Raw genomic sequence first — 15,096 nt, forward strand, 5'->3', positions numbered from 1 at the left:
GGACTGCAGTGGTAAGTTCTCGGCTCACTGCAATATTTAACTGTTGGGCTCAAGCGATCTTCTGCCCTCAGCTTTCCAAGTAGCTGGTATTACAGGCATGCACCGCCGTGCCTGGTACATTTCTCTATGTTTTGTAGAGATGGGATCTTGCTTTGCTGCTCAGGCTAGTCTCAAACTCCTGGCCTCAAGTGATCCTTCCACCTCGGCTTCCCAAAGTGCTGGGATTACAGGTGTGAGCCACTGCACCGGCCAGCCTCTGTGTTTTTTTTCTAAGAGTTTTGTAGTTTTAGCTCCTCCATTTAGCTGTCTGACCCATTTTGAGTTAATTTTTGTGTATGGTGGGAAGTAAGCATTCAGTTTCATTTTTTGTGCGCATGTCTATAAGGCTGTCCCAGCACCATTTGTTGAAGACTACTCTTTTCCCCCCGAATGGTTTAGACAGCCTTGTTGAATATCAGCTGACCACAGCCACATGGGCTTATTCTAAACTATCAATTCTAGTCTCTCAATTTATATATCTATCCTTATGCCAGTACAACATGACTTGATTATTGTAGCTCTAAAGTAAGTTTTAAAATCAAGAAGCATTGAGTCCTCCTACTTTTTCTTTCAAGGTTGCTTTGGCTATTCCGGGTCCCTCGAAATTTCATATGAATTTAGAAATAGCCTGTCAGATGTCTACAAAGAAGTCAGCTGGGATTCTGATAGAGATTGAGTTGAATAATGAACATGGGATTTTTTTCCATTTATTTAATTTATTTCAACAATGCTTTGTAGCACTTATTTATTTTTATTATTAGAGACAGGGTGTGCTATGTTGCTCAGGCTGGTGTTGAACTCCTAGGCTCCAAGTGACCTTCCTGCCTCAGCCTTCCAAGTAGCTGAGACTACAGCTTATTCCTTATTCCTAAAATACTTACTCCTAAGTATTTTATTCTTTTTGATGCTATTATAAATGAAATTGTCTTAATTTATTTTCATATTGTTCACTGCAAGTATATAAATGTATATACAGTTGATTTTTGCATGTTGATCTTGTATCATGCAACCTTGCTAAACTCGTTTATTAGTTCCAATATTTTTAGTGGATTCTTTATAATTTTCTACATACCAAATCATGCCACCTGTGAACAGAGGTATTTTCTTCTTCCTTTCCAATTTGGATCACTTTTATTTATTTATTTTTCCTGAATAACTGAGCCAGCTAGAATCTCTAGCACAATGTTGAACAGAATTGATGAGAGCATAGAATTGGTGAAAGCATAGAATTGGTGTCAGCAGACTCCTTGTTTTTTCTTTCCTAATCTTAGTAAGAAAGCATCCAGTCTTTTAACATTAATTATGATGTTAGTTGTGGTTTTTTTGTAGAAGTTCTTTATCAGAGGATTTCTCCTCTTACTTCAAGTGTGCTGAGAGTTTTATCATAAAGAATACTGGATTTTGTTAAATATTTTTTCTACATCTTTTGAGGTAATCATGTGGTTTTTGCTTATTATTCTACTGATATGGTGGGCCACATAAATTGATTTTCGGATGTCAACTGACCACACATTCCTGGAATAAATATGCTTGGTCATGAAGTAAAATTATTTATGTTTTTTTGAACGCAAGATTTATTAAGAGGACAGAAAAGCTCTCACAGTGGGAGGGGACCCAAGGGGGTTTCCCGTAAAATTATTTTTAGATGTTGCTGGTTTGCTATTTGGTTTGCTAGTATTTTGTGGAGGATTTTTGTGTCCATGTTCATATTGATCTATAGTTTTCTTGTGATGTTTCTGTTTGGATTTGACCAGAGTAATGTTGACCTCAAAATGAACTGGGAAGTATCCCCTACTCTTCTATTTTTTTAGAAGAGTTTGTGAATAATTGGTATCAAAATCTTGAGTGTTTGGTGGAATTCAGTAGAGAAGTCACTGAGTCTAGGCTTTTCTTTGTGGGTAGTTTTTTGATTACTAATTCAATCTCTTTACTTGATTACTAATGCAATTATTTATCTCTTTGCTTGTCAAAGGTCTGGTCATATTGTCTATTTCTTCTGATAGTTTTGGTGACTTGTATCTTTCTAGGAATCTGTCCATTTCACCTAAATTGTCTAATTTGTTGTTACATAACTGTTCAAGGTATTTGTTTACAATCTGTCTTATTTGTACAAATTGGTATTAAGGTCCCTTCTTCAATTTCTAATTCTAGTAATTTGCCTCTCTTTCTCTGGGAAGACAGTCTACCAACTAGGTACTGGAGGCAGAGGGAACCCTAAATTTTTGTCTCCCCTAGTCTGGAGTGAAGTTTCTACCTTTGAGGAACAGGGAGAGAGAGGTCTTGGTTTAAATATCAACATGGAAGATCATGTGCTTCAGCTCAGGGAAATTTATTTTTATAATTTCTTTTTGTCCTTTTCTTTCTTTCATCTTCTCTTTTTGGAAATCTTATTATTTGGATACTGACCCTTCTAAAAATAGCCTCAATTTGTATTTTCGTTCCTATTTTTCCAACTCTGTCCTTGCTAAACTTTCTGGATTTTTCCTCATCTTTCTCTTCCAAATGTTCCATTGAATCTTGTTCTGTTTACATGTTGAGGCATTCCTCAAACGTCTATGAAGCTTGGCTACCTGGGCATATTAAAAGTTGGACATTGAAATGCTAACTGGAAGGTCTTATATGTCAGTTGGGAGATGGGGGAACTTGTTGACTGGTTGGCTTTACTAAAAAAATAGCTGGACAGAGCTAGATCATTGTGTTGGGTAATCTCTAATTGCTGGTATCTCTATTTCTTTTCTCTTGAGCTGAACAGTTTCCAAGTAGAATCTGAATCTCCTAGGAGGTGATATGGCTGTCAGCGTTCTGGGGGTCAAGAATAGGGGACCAGGAGTAGGAGGGATGTTCATCATTCCATGCAGACCTTAACTTAATCTCCTTTTCTTCAGTATGACACTCACCTCTACCCTCAGTTAACTTGATATTCTTGAATTGAGAGATCAGCTAGTCCTACCTATAGAGAATAAACTACTCGTTTTTCACAGGGCAGGGGAATGTCAATCTCTGCTCTAGGAGTTGGGGACAGTATTATAATAAGAATAACTAACATTTATTGAGAAGTCACTCCGTGCCAGGCAGTATTCTAAGAATTTTACATGAATTAACTCATTGAATCCACACCCATCTATCACTGAGGTAGGTTATATTAGGATATTCATTTTCTAGGTGAGGAAACTGCAGTAGAAGGTAGTTAAATAACTTATGTAAGGTTCCACAATTAGTGAATGGCAGAGCTCAAACATAGGCAATCTGGCTCGAGGTCTTATAATTAATCTCCACATTATACTGTCTCTCCAGGTCTTAGAGCAGTCTAATTTTTCCTATTTATTTTTTCTTAGCCAGTCCTCATTTTCAGTCTCCAATTCAGATATTCTTTGAAAGATACCTGGTATTTCTAATTCCTGAGTCTTTCTGGGATACTGCAATTAAACTGTTGGTCCTCTAAACTCACAAGAACAATTTTCTCTATTTTGCCAAGTCAGTTACCCTTGTTTGTCTGTGTTCCAGCTTCCAAAATGTTATTGACATCTTTCTTCTGCTGCCACCTCCCCTTTTGGTTCTTGTGAGTTTATGCTTTTTCTATTCCCTTATTATCTTTTTACTTTGGTTTAAAAAGGAATGGGCATAAAAGTTGCATTCTTTATTCTTACTTTCATTCTACCATACTCTCCCTGGGTGATCTTGCCCACTTCCAAGGTTTCAATTATTGCAGTATAGCTAACAAAGCTCCAAATTTTATCTTTATGCTAGACTTTCCTCCTGAGCTTCAGCTCTATGTACTGTATTCAAGTGATTCAAGTGCCTACTAATAACTACACACGAGTGTTCCATAGGCAACTCAAGTTTAACAGATTTATACAGTCAAACTTGAACTTGGATTTTTATTTAGTAAGGATTTGATTTACTTCAAATCTTTGCCTTATGCATGCTTATGTATTTCTATTTCAATCATTGTGATCCATGAAGTCATTACAACAAAATTCCTAGGGATCATTTTTTACTCTTTGCCTTCTTTCCACAACATATTAAGTCACCAATCCTGTCATTTCAACCTTTAATTTCTTACATCTCCCCCTCTATGGGGAGGGGTCCCACATACTTTCCCATTTCCCATATCCAGTTGTTTTTTCCATGCTGCTGTGATCTTCCTACTCTTCTGCTCAAGATATTTTGATGTCTACTCAATGTCTACAATATAAAGTCCAAACTCATTAACATAATATTCAAAATCTGGCTTCCACTTACCTTTTCCATTATACCTCTACTCACTCTACCCATCCTACCATTAGCATACTAAGTGGTTATGCATCCTTGACACTTCCCTACAAGAAGTCTAAACTTTAACCAAGTTACACAAATTAGAGTTTCTGAAACACATGTTCTCTCACACCTCTATAACTCAACACATACTGCCTTTAACCACTATGCCCTACTATCTTTCCAAGCAGAATGTGGATAGTATCTTATTCAAGAGACAATAAACAGGTGAGTCTGCTTCAAGGGCACGTGTTCACAGTAATATTAACAATTACAGCTTCCAATAGTCAAACTACATTGTGTCAAAGTAGTTTGTGTTAGCTCCTTTATATACATCATTTCTAATCTCACACCCAGTTTGCAAGGTTAGATATAACTCCAATTTTACTGATGACTCTGAAGTTCAGAGATACCTGCTTAAGGTCACAAAGCTAATAAGAGACAGACTTCAAACATTAACTTGTTTTAAATCTATTTTCTTTTTAATCACACCATGTTAACACTGGTATTGGGGAGAGTTGGGAGACGGGAATGGAAGGTGGATTGGGGATCATTAGTTAGGTGAAGCCAAGACTAAAAGGCTAAAGATTGGACTTTTATTTAGTAAGCAATGAGTGATAGTTTAAGGAACATAGGAAAACTTGGCTAGTCTAGGGAAGGGCTGCTTTAGGAAGATGAATCTGTTAACAGCATATACAATAAACCAGAGGTAGAATTTAAAAGGAAGTATGCTAGCTAAGAGTGCTTACCTGCCTAATAGCAGCTGTATAGCTCTGGTATCAGCTTTTGTGTCATGTTTCCAAAATGTATTCTCAGTTGGAGGGAGAAGGTGATCTTCAATGTGGTCTTTAAACTGATTCCTAGACAAGGTTCTGATTCTAAGGATAGAAAAACACTTTCTCACTGAGTGATGAACAGATGGGAAAAATTAAATCATAATCAATTAATACATGCAGCTGGTCCAACTCAGAAAATTCAACATACTTTAGACTTAACTGCCTTAAACATATATAAAACTTCATACTTTACAAAGTTCTTTCCTGCATTAGAATCTCATTTCATTTCTGTGCAGTAGGGAGAGAATATTCCCATTTTATAGGCAAGCACGTCAGTTCAGGGAGAGCAAAGAACTTAACCATTTATATCTTTAGCAAGTGTTAGTGCTAAGACTAGATTTTGAGTGTCCTTAACTTCCTTCTCAACACATTAAGAATTATTTGCATAGATAGTGGCGGGAAACTAAGGGGAGGGCAGGGATGGGAAGGGAGGTGAGATTAACGGTAATCATTATCTGTCTGGGGACGGGGGCACACCTCATCAACAAGGGTACCTGAACAATGCATATTTGTATACCTAACCCTTAACTGTACCCCACAACTTTAAAATGAAAAATATGTATTAAAAAATAGCTCGGTGGCTCAGCCTGTAATCCCAGCACTTGGGAGGCCGAGGCAAGTGGATTGCCTGAGTCCGCGGGTTCGAGACCCGCCCGGGCAACTTGGTGAGACCTCGTCTCTACAACAAATCAAAAACTAGCCAGGCGTGATAGCACGTGCCTGTAGTTCTGGCTACTTGGAAGGCTGAGGTAGAAGGATCGCCAGAGCCCAGTGGCCACTCCTGGCCACTGCACTCCAGTCTGGGCAACAGAGTGAGACTTCAAATTAAAAAAAAAAAAGATTTATTTGCTGAGCATTTCCAAGATTATTCAGTCAATAACTTGACTAAAAACATAGGTTAACAACTATTAAGAAACAAACTGCTGGGGTTCATGTCTATGCTGTCACTTACTGTGTTGATGTTGTCAGAGAATCTTCCTTCATAGGAGAATGAACTTTTTCCAATAACATGTTGGTCTCTGGGCTTGATTTCATTGCAGAAATCACCATGGCATTACGAAGTTTATTGCCTTGTTCTAACAGAGCTGAAGACAGCAAAAGCAGAAAGTAAAAAATGTAAAATCACTGAAAAACATTTGCAATATTCAGCATATGTCCTTCTATTACAAGACTTCCCACAGTGCACTGTAATGGCTTACTTCACTGCCTTCTCCATTACCTTGAAAAGTTCCTTGAGGACATTGACTTAATAACAGATGCTTACTGAGCTTCTACTATGTGCACAGTTTTACATGCTGACATTACTGCAATGACTAAAGTCTCCTTTCTGGAGAGAATGGAGTTGTTATAGCCATGCCCTGATTCTTCTGGCTGGTGTCTGTACATAAGATTAGTAACATCTATATATTATTCTCCTATCCAGATACCTTATTGAATTATCTTATTATTTGTAAGAGTTTTAATGTCATTCTTACCCAACAAACACTAACTATATAAGCTAAACCTTTATGAGTTACAGTGAGAGTTGATTCCAAATTTATACTTTTATAGATGAAGAAAAGAATGCTAAAAAGCTTCCATGACTCATCCAAGATCATACAGCAGGTTAATGGAAGTCCGAATGAAACCTGTCTTCAGACTTTCTGATGGGTAAAATTTATTCCATCCTTAGAGAATCCTCCAACAACAGCAACAATAATTATGACATTTATTGAACCCTTTTACATGTATTAACTCATTTAACCCTCCTGACATTCTTCTGAGATATGTGCTATATACTTCATTTTCTAGATTAAAAATTGATGCAGAGAGGATAAGTAACTTGTCCAAGTTATATAGTCAATACATCTATAATCAGATAACTCCAGACTCTATGCTTTACCACTATACTACATATGACCCCACTTTAGTTCTTAGGCTCCTTTTTAAAGGTTGAGGACTAGCCAGGCAGGGTAGTGTATAGTCCCAGCTACTCAGGAGGCTGAGGCAGAAGAATTACTTGAGGCCAGGAGTTCAAGGCTGTAGTATACTATGATCATGCCTCTGAATAGCCACTGCACTCCAGCCTGAACAACATAGTAAGATTCCATCTCTTAAAGAAAAAGAAAAAAAAAAAAAGCTGAGGACCAATAACATTGTTCCAAGGAATATAGGAAGTGTTATTATTTTCCTTGAGGTTTCACAGCTGCTTAGAGGGTAAGACTAGAAACAAAGTGCTCAACTCCTAATCTAGAGTTTTAAAATTTCTGAAAATAAAGGCAAGAAAAGCAAAAAAAGCCCCCAAAATAAGCCAAAAAGATCCATATTTGTTACTATAAAAAGATCTAAATATAGCTTAAACTTAAAAAAAACCCTCCAAAACCTTAAATATCATGTTCAATGTGTGATGTAACAGTACAACCAAACTAAAAGAAAATAAAGATCACTCATTGTGGTAGGCAGAACTCTAATACAATTCCCCTAAGACTCTCAGCCCATGGTATACACATACCTTCTCCTAATGATTCAGACACTTGTCCAGTATTACTGTGAAGGGATTTTGCTGATTAATTAGGGAAAAATCAGTCCATCTTAAGACATGATTATCTTGGTAGGTAGAACTTAATCACAGTAACCTTTTAAAGCAAACTTTTCTCTAGTTGATTAAAGGATATGAAGTCAGAGATTTGAAGCATGAGAAGGATTTAATGTATCATTGCTGTCTTGAAGATGGAGAGGGCCAGAAATGAAGAAATGAAGATGACTTCCAGGAGCCAACAGCACCCCCTGGCTGACAGCCAACAAGGAAATGGGACCTTTGTCCTACAACTGCAAGGAACTAAACTGCAAGGAACTAAACAAGAATAAACTTGGAAGTGAATTCTCCACATTCTCCAGATGAAAACTCAGTCTGGTTGACACCTTAATTTGAGTCTTGTAATACCTTGAGCAAAAAACCTTCAAATTAATAAATGAGTGTTGTTTTAAGCTGCTAAGTGTGTGGTAATTTGTTATGCAGCAATAGAATACTAGTATACTTGTTGATGGCACTACCCAGGGATACTGACAAACATTTTGATATGTCTTATAGTTTACAGCCATACCACTCTGAACACACCTGATTTTGTCTTATGTCTTACAGTTCTTTATCTATGCATATGGGGGACCCAAAAAACCTAGAAATTATTTATAAAGAATTGTGTATTTATTCTTACATGTTTAAATTCCAGTCACTTTCAAAGTAATCTCTGTTTGATGTAATACATCTATCAAGATGCTTTTTCCACTGCTCAAAAACAGTTTTGGAACCCGTCAATTTAGTGCTTCTGCCATTTTTTGTCTCCATCTTCCATGTTGGCAAAGAATCTTGTATGACGGGAAACCCTCCTCCTTTTATTTTTTATTGTTTTATTTTTTTGAGTTGGAGTCTCACTCTGTCGCCCAGACTGGAGTGCAGTGGCTACTCCCGGCCACTGCAGCCTCGACCTGCTGGGCTCCGGCGATCCTTCCCCCTCAGCCTTCCCAGTAGCTGGAACTATAGGCACACGCTACCACGCCTGGCTAATTTTTTGATTTATTGTAGAGATGAGGTCTCGCCAAGTTGCTCAGGCGGGTCTCGAACCCACGGGCTCAGGCAATCTACTCACCTCAGCCTCCCAAAGGCACGGGATTACAGGCTGAGCCACTGAGTCCAGCTACCCTCCTCCTTTTAGATTCTGGTTGGTGCTTGGTTTTATTTCATATTGGTTAAATGTCTTTAATGAGGCAGGTGTGCTCAGTATATACACTTTACAAATAAAGAGGATAATGACAAGTGGTGTCAGTAATAGCCTCCATTTAATTTTAGGTCATGTAGAAAAAGATTTTCTGTTGAGACTCAAAATGTTCATAGAGAGGTAACAGCCTTGGTACTTTATTGTCTACCCATACTCAACTATTTTCAATTTCTTAAACAAAATACTTCCTCTGATCTTGTAAAACTCTTTGTATTTAACTATCAAAGAAGTTAAAATGTAGTGTTATGCCGGGTTTGGTGGCTCAGCCTGTAATCCCGCGCCTTTGGGAGGCTGAGGTGAGTGGACTGCCTGAGCCCGCGGGTTCGAGACCCGCCTGAGCAGCACCTCATCTCTACAATAAATCAAAAAGTCAGCCGGGTGTGGTAGCGCATGCCTGTAATTCCGGCTACTCGGAAGGCTGAGGCGGAAGGATCGCCAGAGCCCAGCAGGTCGAGGCTGTGGTGGCCGGGAGAGGCCACTGCACTCCAGTCTGGGCGACAGAGTGAGACTCCAACTCAAAACAAAACAAAAAAAAGGTAGTGTTATAACTATTTCATCTAGTCCAGGGACTGGCTCTTGGTCTTTGTATCCTTGGTGTCTGGTACAGGGCATATATCAGGCATTCAATAAAATGTTTTTGTTTTTCTTTAAGTGGGAGTCTCACTCTGTTGCCCAGGCTAGAGTGCAGTGGCATGCTCACAGCCACCACAGCCTTGATCTGCTGGGCTTAGGCAATCTTTCCACCTTAGTCTTCCAAGTAGTTGGAACTATAAATATGCGCTACCATGTCCGGCTAACTTTTTGATTTGTTGTAGAAATGAGACCTCGGCCTCCCAAAGTGCTTGGGATTATAGGTGTGAGCCACAGTGCCTGGCCTGATAAAATGTTCTTAATGAATTTTTCCAGTTATGTATCACACATAATTATAATGTATCTGTTTTTATTTATTTTTTGAGTTGGGGTCTCACTCTGCCATCCAGGCTGGAGTGCAGTTACATGATCACAAAAATCACAGCTCACAGTAGCCTTGATCTCCTGGATTCAGGCCATCCTTCCACCTTAGCATCCCGAGTAGCTGGAACTACAGGCGTGCACCACCACACCCGGATAATTAAAAAAATTTTTCTTTGTAGAGATGAGGTTTTGCTATGTTGCTAGGCTGGTCTCAAACTCCTGGGCTCAAGCAATCCGCCCACCGTGGCTTCCCAAAGTGCTGGGATTACAAGTGTGAGCCGCTGCACTCAGCCTTTATTTGCTTTTAAGTCTGTCGCCTTTACTAGACTGTATTATGTAAGGGCAGGCTAATAAGAAAACTCATTTATCACTATAACCCGAAAACTTAGAACGATGATTGATACAAGATAAGCATTAGGAAGATACTTGTTGAATTGAATTGAACTTAGTTTTTACGCCTGTTAAATAATTTCTCCAAGAATGATTACATTTTATGAATGACTTAGTCATTTATATCTGACTGACTATAATTAAGATACTTTCTGGCCAGGCACAGTGGCTCATGCCTGTAATCTCAGTTACAGGGAGGCTAAGGCAGGAGGATTGCCTGAGTCCAGGAGTTTAACACCAGTCTGGGTGACATAGTGAGACTGCGTCGCTATAAAAAATAAAATAAAATAAAATTAGTGAGGTGTGGTAGCATGTCCCAGCTGCCTGGGAGGCTGATGCAGGAGGACTGTTTGAGCACAGGGATTGAAGGCTGTGGTGTGCCATAATCATGCCACTGCACGCTAGCCTGGGCAACAATGTGAGACAGACCCTGATTCAAAAAAAAAAAACCAAAACCAAAATGCACACACACCAAACAAAACAAAACAAAACACTTTCTAAAAGCAGGTTTTAAAAAGGAAATAAATATTATGGAAGTAAGAGAAGTCTGAGCACAGCTAGCACATCCGTTAGCCTTTACTGTTGAAACAGCCATTGTTTAAAAAAGCTTCTCTAAAGTCTAAAGTGCAGCAACGAGAACATCTTATTTCAACTTTTCAAGAAGCTACTACCCTGCACTATAAGAGTTGTCATGGCATCTTCCTGCATCTCAACTCAATAATCATTTCCCGAACACATTAAAAGGACATTCATGGCCAGACCCGTTGTCTTATGCCTGTAATCTCAGTGCTCTTGGGAGGCAAAGGATGGAGCATGGCTTGAGGCCAGGAGTTCAAGATCAACTTGTACAACATAGTGAGACCCCCATCTCTAAAAATAATAAAGATTAGGCTATATAAACTCATGTCAAGAAGACAGCCACAGTCAATTTCATTTTTAATGTTTTAAATAATAAAGAATTGACCAAAAATTTTAAAAAATTCGCTTTTAAAAGATCAGCAAGTAAAAAATAAAATTTGATAAGCACAAAAGGAAAATTTAAAAATACTGTTGGCTGGGCATGTTGCCTCAAGTCTGTGATCCCAGCACTTTGAGAGACCGAGGTAAGCAAATTGCCTGAACTCATGGGTTCAAGAACAGCCTGGTCAACTTAGTGAGATCTCATCTCTACAATAAATCAAAAAATGAGCTGGGTGTGGTAGAGCATGACTATAGTTCCGGCTACTTGGAAAGTTGAGGAGGAAGGATCACCTGAGTCCAGCAGGTTGACACTGGGGTGGCTGTGAGCATGCCACTGCACTCCAGCCTGGGCAATGGAGTGAGACTCCAACTAAAAAAATAAAGTAAAAAATAAAAATACTGTTGAGACTAAAAAAAAGGAAAAATATTAGTCCTCATTTTTTACCAAATAATTCAAGGTAGGTAAGGTTTTTGTCTCATCAGCTTTTATTTATATTATTGCACAGAAGCTAGTACCAAATTCACTTCACTTTCTGAAAACTAGCAGTTTCAGTAGAAACATTCAGTACACAACTACTGATCTTAATCCTGGGAATTAAATATGACTTGTGGCCAAACAGAAGTAGAGAGAGTAGACAGTTTACCTATAAACAGGCTTAGACTGAAATAAAAAAGCAAACAGGAACAGAATGAAATGACCTTATGTTAGGGAGTGGTATAATAATAAAAGCATTTGGTTTACATTACACTGTAACGGTCAACCATATATCTCTGTGACATCAAGAGCATAACAGGAATTTGTCTCTATCCCCACAAGTAAAATTTTCTTTTTTTTCTTTTTTCTTTTTTTTTTGAGTTGGAGTCTCACTCTGTTACCCAGACTGGAGTGCAGTGGCCACTCCTGGCCACTGCAGCCTCGACCTGCTGGGCTCTGGCGATCCTTCCGCCTCAGCCTTCCGAGTAGCCGGAATTACAGGCATGCACTACCATGTCCGGGTGATTTTTTGATTTATTGTAGAGATGAGGTCTCGCCAAATTGCCCAGGCGGGTCTCGAACCCGCGGGCTCAGGGAATCCACTCACCTCAGCCTCCCAAGGCGCGGGATTACAGGCTGAGCCACTGAGCCCGGCAAGTAAAATTTTCAAAGCAAAATATCCGCAGAATTAGTGGAAAAGTCTTAAAGTCCTTATGATTCCCTATTTCTAAAAATACACTCCAAAGATTATCATCTATTAATTTTAGTCTTTGATGCAATGACTACATTGAGAAGAAAGAAAACGGTCCCATATACTCAGCACTTATCAGCTCATATCTGGAATATTTTGTGTAGACCTGGACATCAGACTTTAAGATATTTGCTCATTCATTAAACAGTTATTTATTCAGCACGTACCAAATGTCTGGCACTCCTCTAGATGTCAGGGCTACAATGGTTTAAAAAAAAAAAAAGACACGAACTCCTGCCTTATGGATCTTATATTTTAGGTGGGAAGATAAATGATAAATTAGATAAGTATGTGGTGTTAATGATGATAATGGCAATGGGGAAAAACAAAGCAAGGAAGGTTAGAGGTCCTGGTATCATAGTTACCAGAACTAAATGAGGAACTGTGCCTCTCTTTGCCTTAGTCTTTTACTTAACCCCAAATAAAAGACAGAAATCCCTCTGTGGGTTTTTCACAGGTTGGCAAAGGAAAGTTTCATTAAGAAGATAACATTAATGATCTAAAGTAGCTGACTTCCTTCTAAGGAGAGTAACTAGGCAGGTAAAAGGACCACCAAGATATATTTAGCCTGGAGAGAACAGTTGCCATTTACTGAACACGAATTATGTGCTGGCTATTATGCAGTGATTCATACCCATAATCTTACAAAAATCACATGAGATAGGGATTGTTATCCCAATTTAGAATGAAGACACAAGCTCAGAGTTAGGGAGCTCCTGCCCTGTCGAAGGGAGCAGTTGTGCCTTGGCTCCAGTTCATTATTGTCTTAGACTCTAAAGCAAAGTCCTTTGCTTTATCCTACTATAGGTGCATTGTTTACTTAGGCCTGTTTTGTTTTTTTCTTTTTATTTATTTATTTTATTAGAGATGGGATTTCACTGTGTCACCCTGCTGGAGTGCAGTGGCACTATCATAGCTCACTGAAGCCTTGAATTCCTGGGTTCAAGTGATCCTCTGCCTCAGCTTCCCAAGTAGCTAGGACTACAGGCGCACAACACAATACTTACCTCCTTTTTAGATTTACATTTAAAATTTTTTAAATAAAAATTATAGGTGTGAGTCACTGCACCAAGCCAAAGGTGCCTTTTAAAATGGTTACTTCCCCAAACCTACAATTACAAACCTGAGTATTTGGAAGTTACGTGGTAGTTTAATAGAGCTATCTTTAAATGGTGAGAGATTCTGGACTCTAACCAGACTGCTCACTTTTAGTTGGCTATTTAGTTCAAGCAGAAGTCTTGGTTCTCTTGGTAGGCTGGCTAATAAGCAAAGTGATCCCAATAAATACAGCTTAGTCTCACTCAGTTCACAAATACATACATACCTGAAAGAAGGTCCTTGGTAGGGGGATTGTGCGAAGAAAGAATACATGAGTCACTATGACTCTTGGCAACTGTTCTAATTTGAGGCTGGAATTCAGAACTGTTGAGAAGGGACATCTGCTTCTGTGGGGCTCTGTCTTTCAGAGTTATGGACTGTAAACTCTGTCCTGAATTAAGATGGTGCTGCAGTCCAAAGAAAGAGTCCTTTATTGTATCAGGGTTCTCTGCAAAGTACAAGTGGTCCTTTCCCCTGTTTTTTAAAAAAAGAGAATGTCAGCAGTATATAATCCATTATAGTAACATTCTACTTTGTCAGAGACAGAAAAGGGATCAGTGGTTTTACAGCAGTGTAGCTTGGACTCTGAAAGAGGTGACTTATTTGCAATGTGACTTTGTAAATCTGTTTTTCATCTCCCAAGTGATGGAAATAATAGATGTTTCACCCACAGCTGCAGAGCTGTAGCTTAAGTGAGACAATAAAATAAAAAGCTCAGCATAGAGCCTGACACAAAGCAAATGCTTTATAATTACTTAACAACGTTTCTCTTATTCTGTTCTGTTTCACAAAGTAATTCCCTTCCCTTCTTTTCCCTCACAAACATCTATCAGGGAATCTGTATATCATTTAGTCATACTTATGTATTTTTATGCTGGCCTCTCCACTAGATTGTGAATAGTCCTTAAAAACAGGAATTGTGTCTTATTAATTTCTATGCCCAGTATCTGGTATCAAACTAGGACTAAAGTGAATACTTCATAGTTATCTGCTGAGTGAGGAACTGTGCATCTTTCTGCTGTTAGTCTTTTACTTAACCATAAATGAAAGACAGAAATCCTGAGTACTGTGGGAGTTAGATGACAGATTGACTGGTATTAGGTATGGTAATTACCTCGGAGTGGTTGATCTACTACTGTTGGCTGCTAACTCTTTTCCATCAATTTTGATGGCAGGTATGCTGTGAGGCCTCAGTGGAACCAGAAACTGGGTATTGCTGGGTTCAGTATTCTCTCTAAATCCCTGCTCAGATAAAAGCACATTTTCTGTCATGTCAGTGGTAGGAAGAGGACTGTAGCTGTTGTACGTTTCTGACAAAGGTTCCAGGGCAAGTGAGACCTAAAAGAGACATGTGATATATGAGAAATTTCCTTTAGCATTAATTATTTTATTATTATTTTTTTAGAGACAGGGTCTTGCTCTGTCTCCCAGGCTGGAGTGCAGAGGTATGATTATAGCTCACTGTAATCTAGAACTCCTGGGCTCAAGCGATTCTCCTGCCTCATCCTCCTAAGTAGCTGGGTTTATAAGCCTGTGCCACCATGCCTGGCTACTTTTTTTTTTTTAATGTAGAGATAGACTTTC

General features: G+C 38.8%; 1 protein-coding gene across 2 annotated transcripts in view; it reads right to left on the bottom strand.

The window, feature by feature from the left end:
• Positions 1–15,096, bottom strand: part of C2CD3 (C2 calcium dependent domain containing 3) — a 146,628-nt gene that overhangs the window by 105,504 nt on the left and 26,028 nt on the right. For both annotated transcript variants that reach the window (XM_008072276.2, XM_021706037.1), the window contains exons 4-7: positions 14,627–14,850; positions 13,739–13,986; positions 6,082–6,214; positions 5,043–5,171 (exon numbers count right to left, since the gene is read on the bottom strand). In XM_008072276.2, coding sequence (XP_008070467.1) covers positions 5,043–5,171; positions 6,082–6,214; positions 13,739–13,986; positions 14,627–14,850 — 734 coding nt within the window. The remainder of the gene's footprint in view (positions 1–5,042; positions 5,172–6,081; positions 6,215–13,738; positions 13,987–14,626; positions 14,851–15,096) is intronic.

The sequence above is a fragment of the Carlito syrichta genome, unplaced genomic scaffold (assembly GCF_000164805.1).
Source record: "Carlito syrichta isolate Samal-C Ts95f unplaced genomic scaffold, Tarsius_syrichta-2.0.1 Scaffold315077, whole genome shotgun sequence".
Lineage (NCBI taxonomy): Eukaryota > Metazoa > Chordata > Mammalia > Primates > Tarsiidae > Carlito > Carlito syrichta.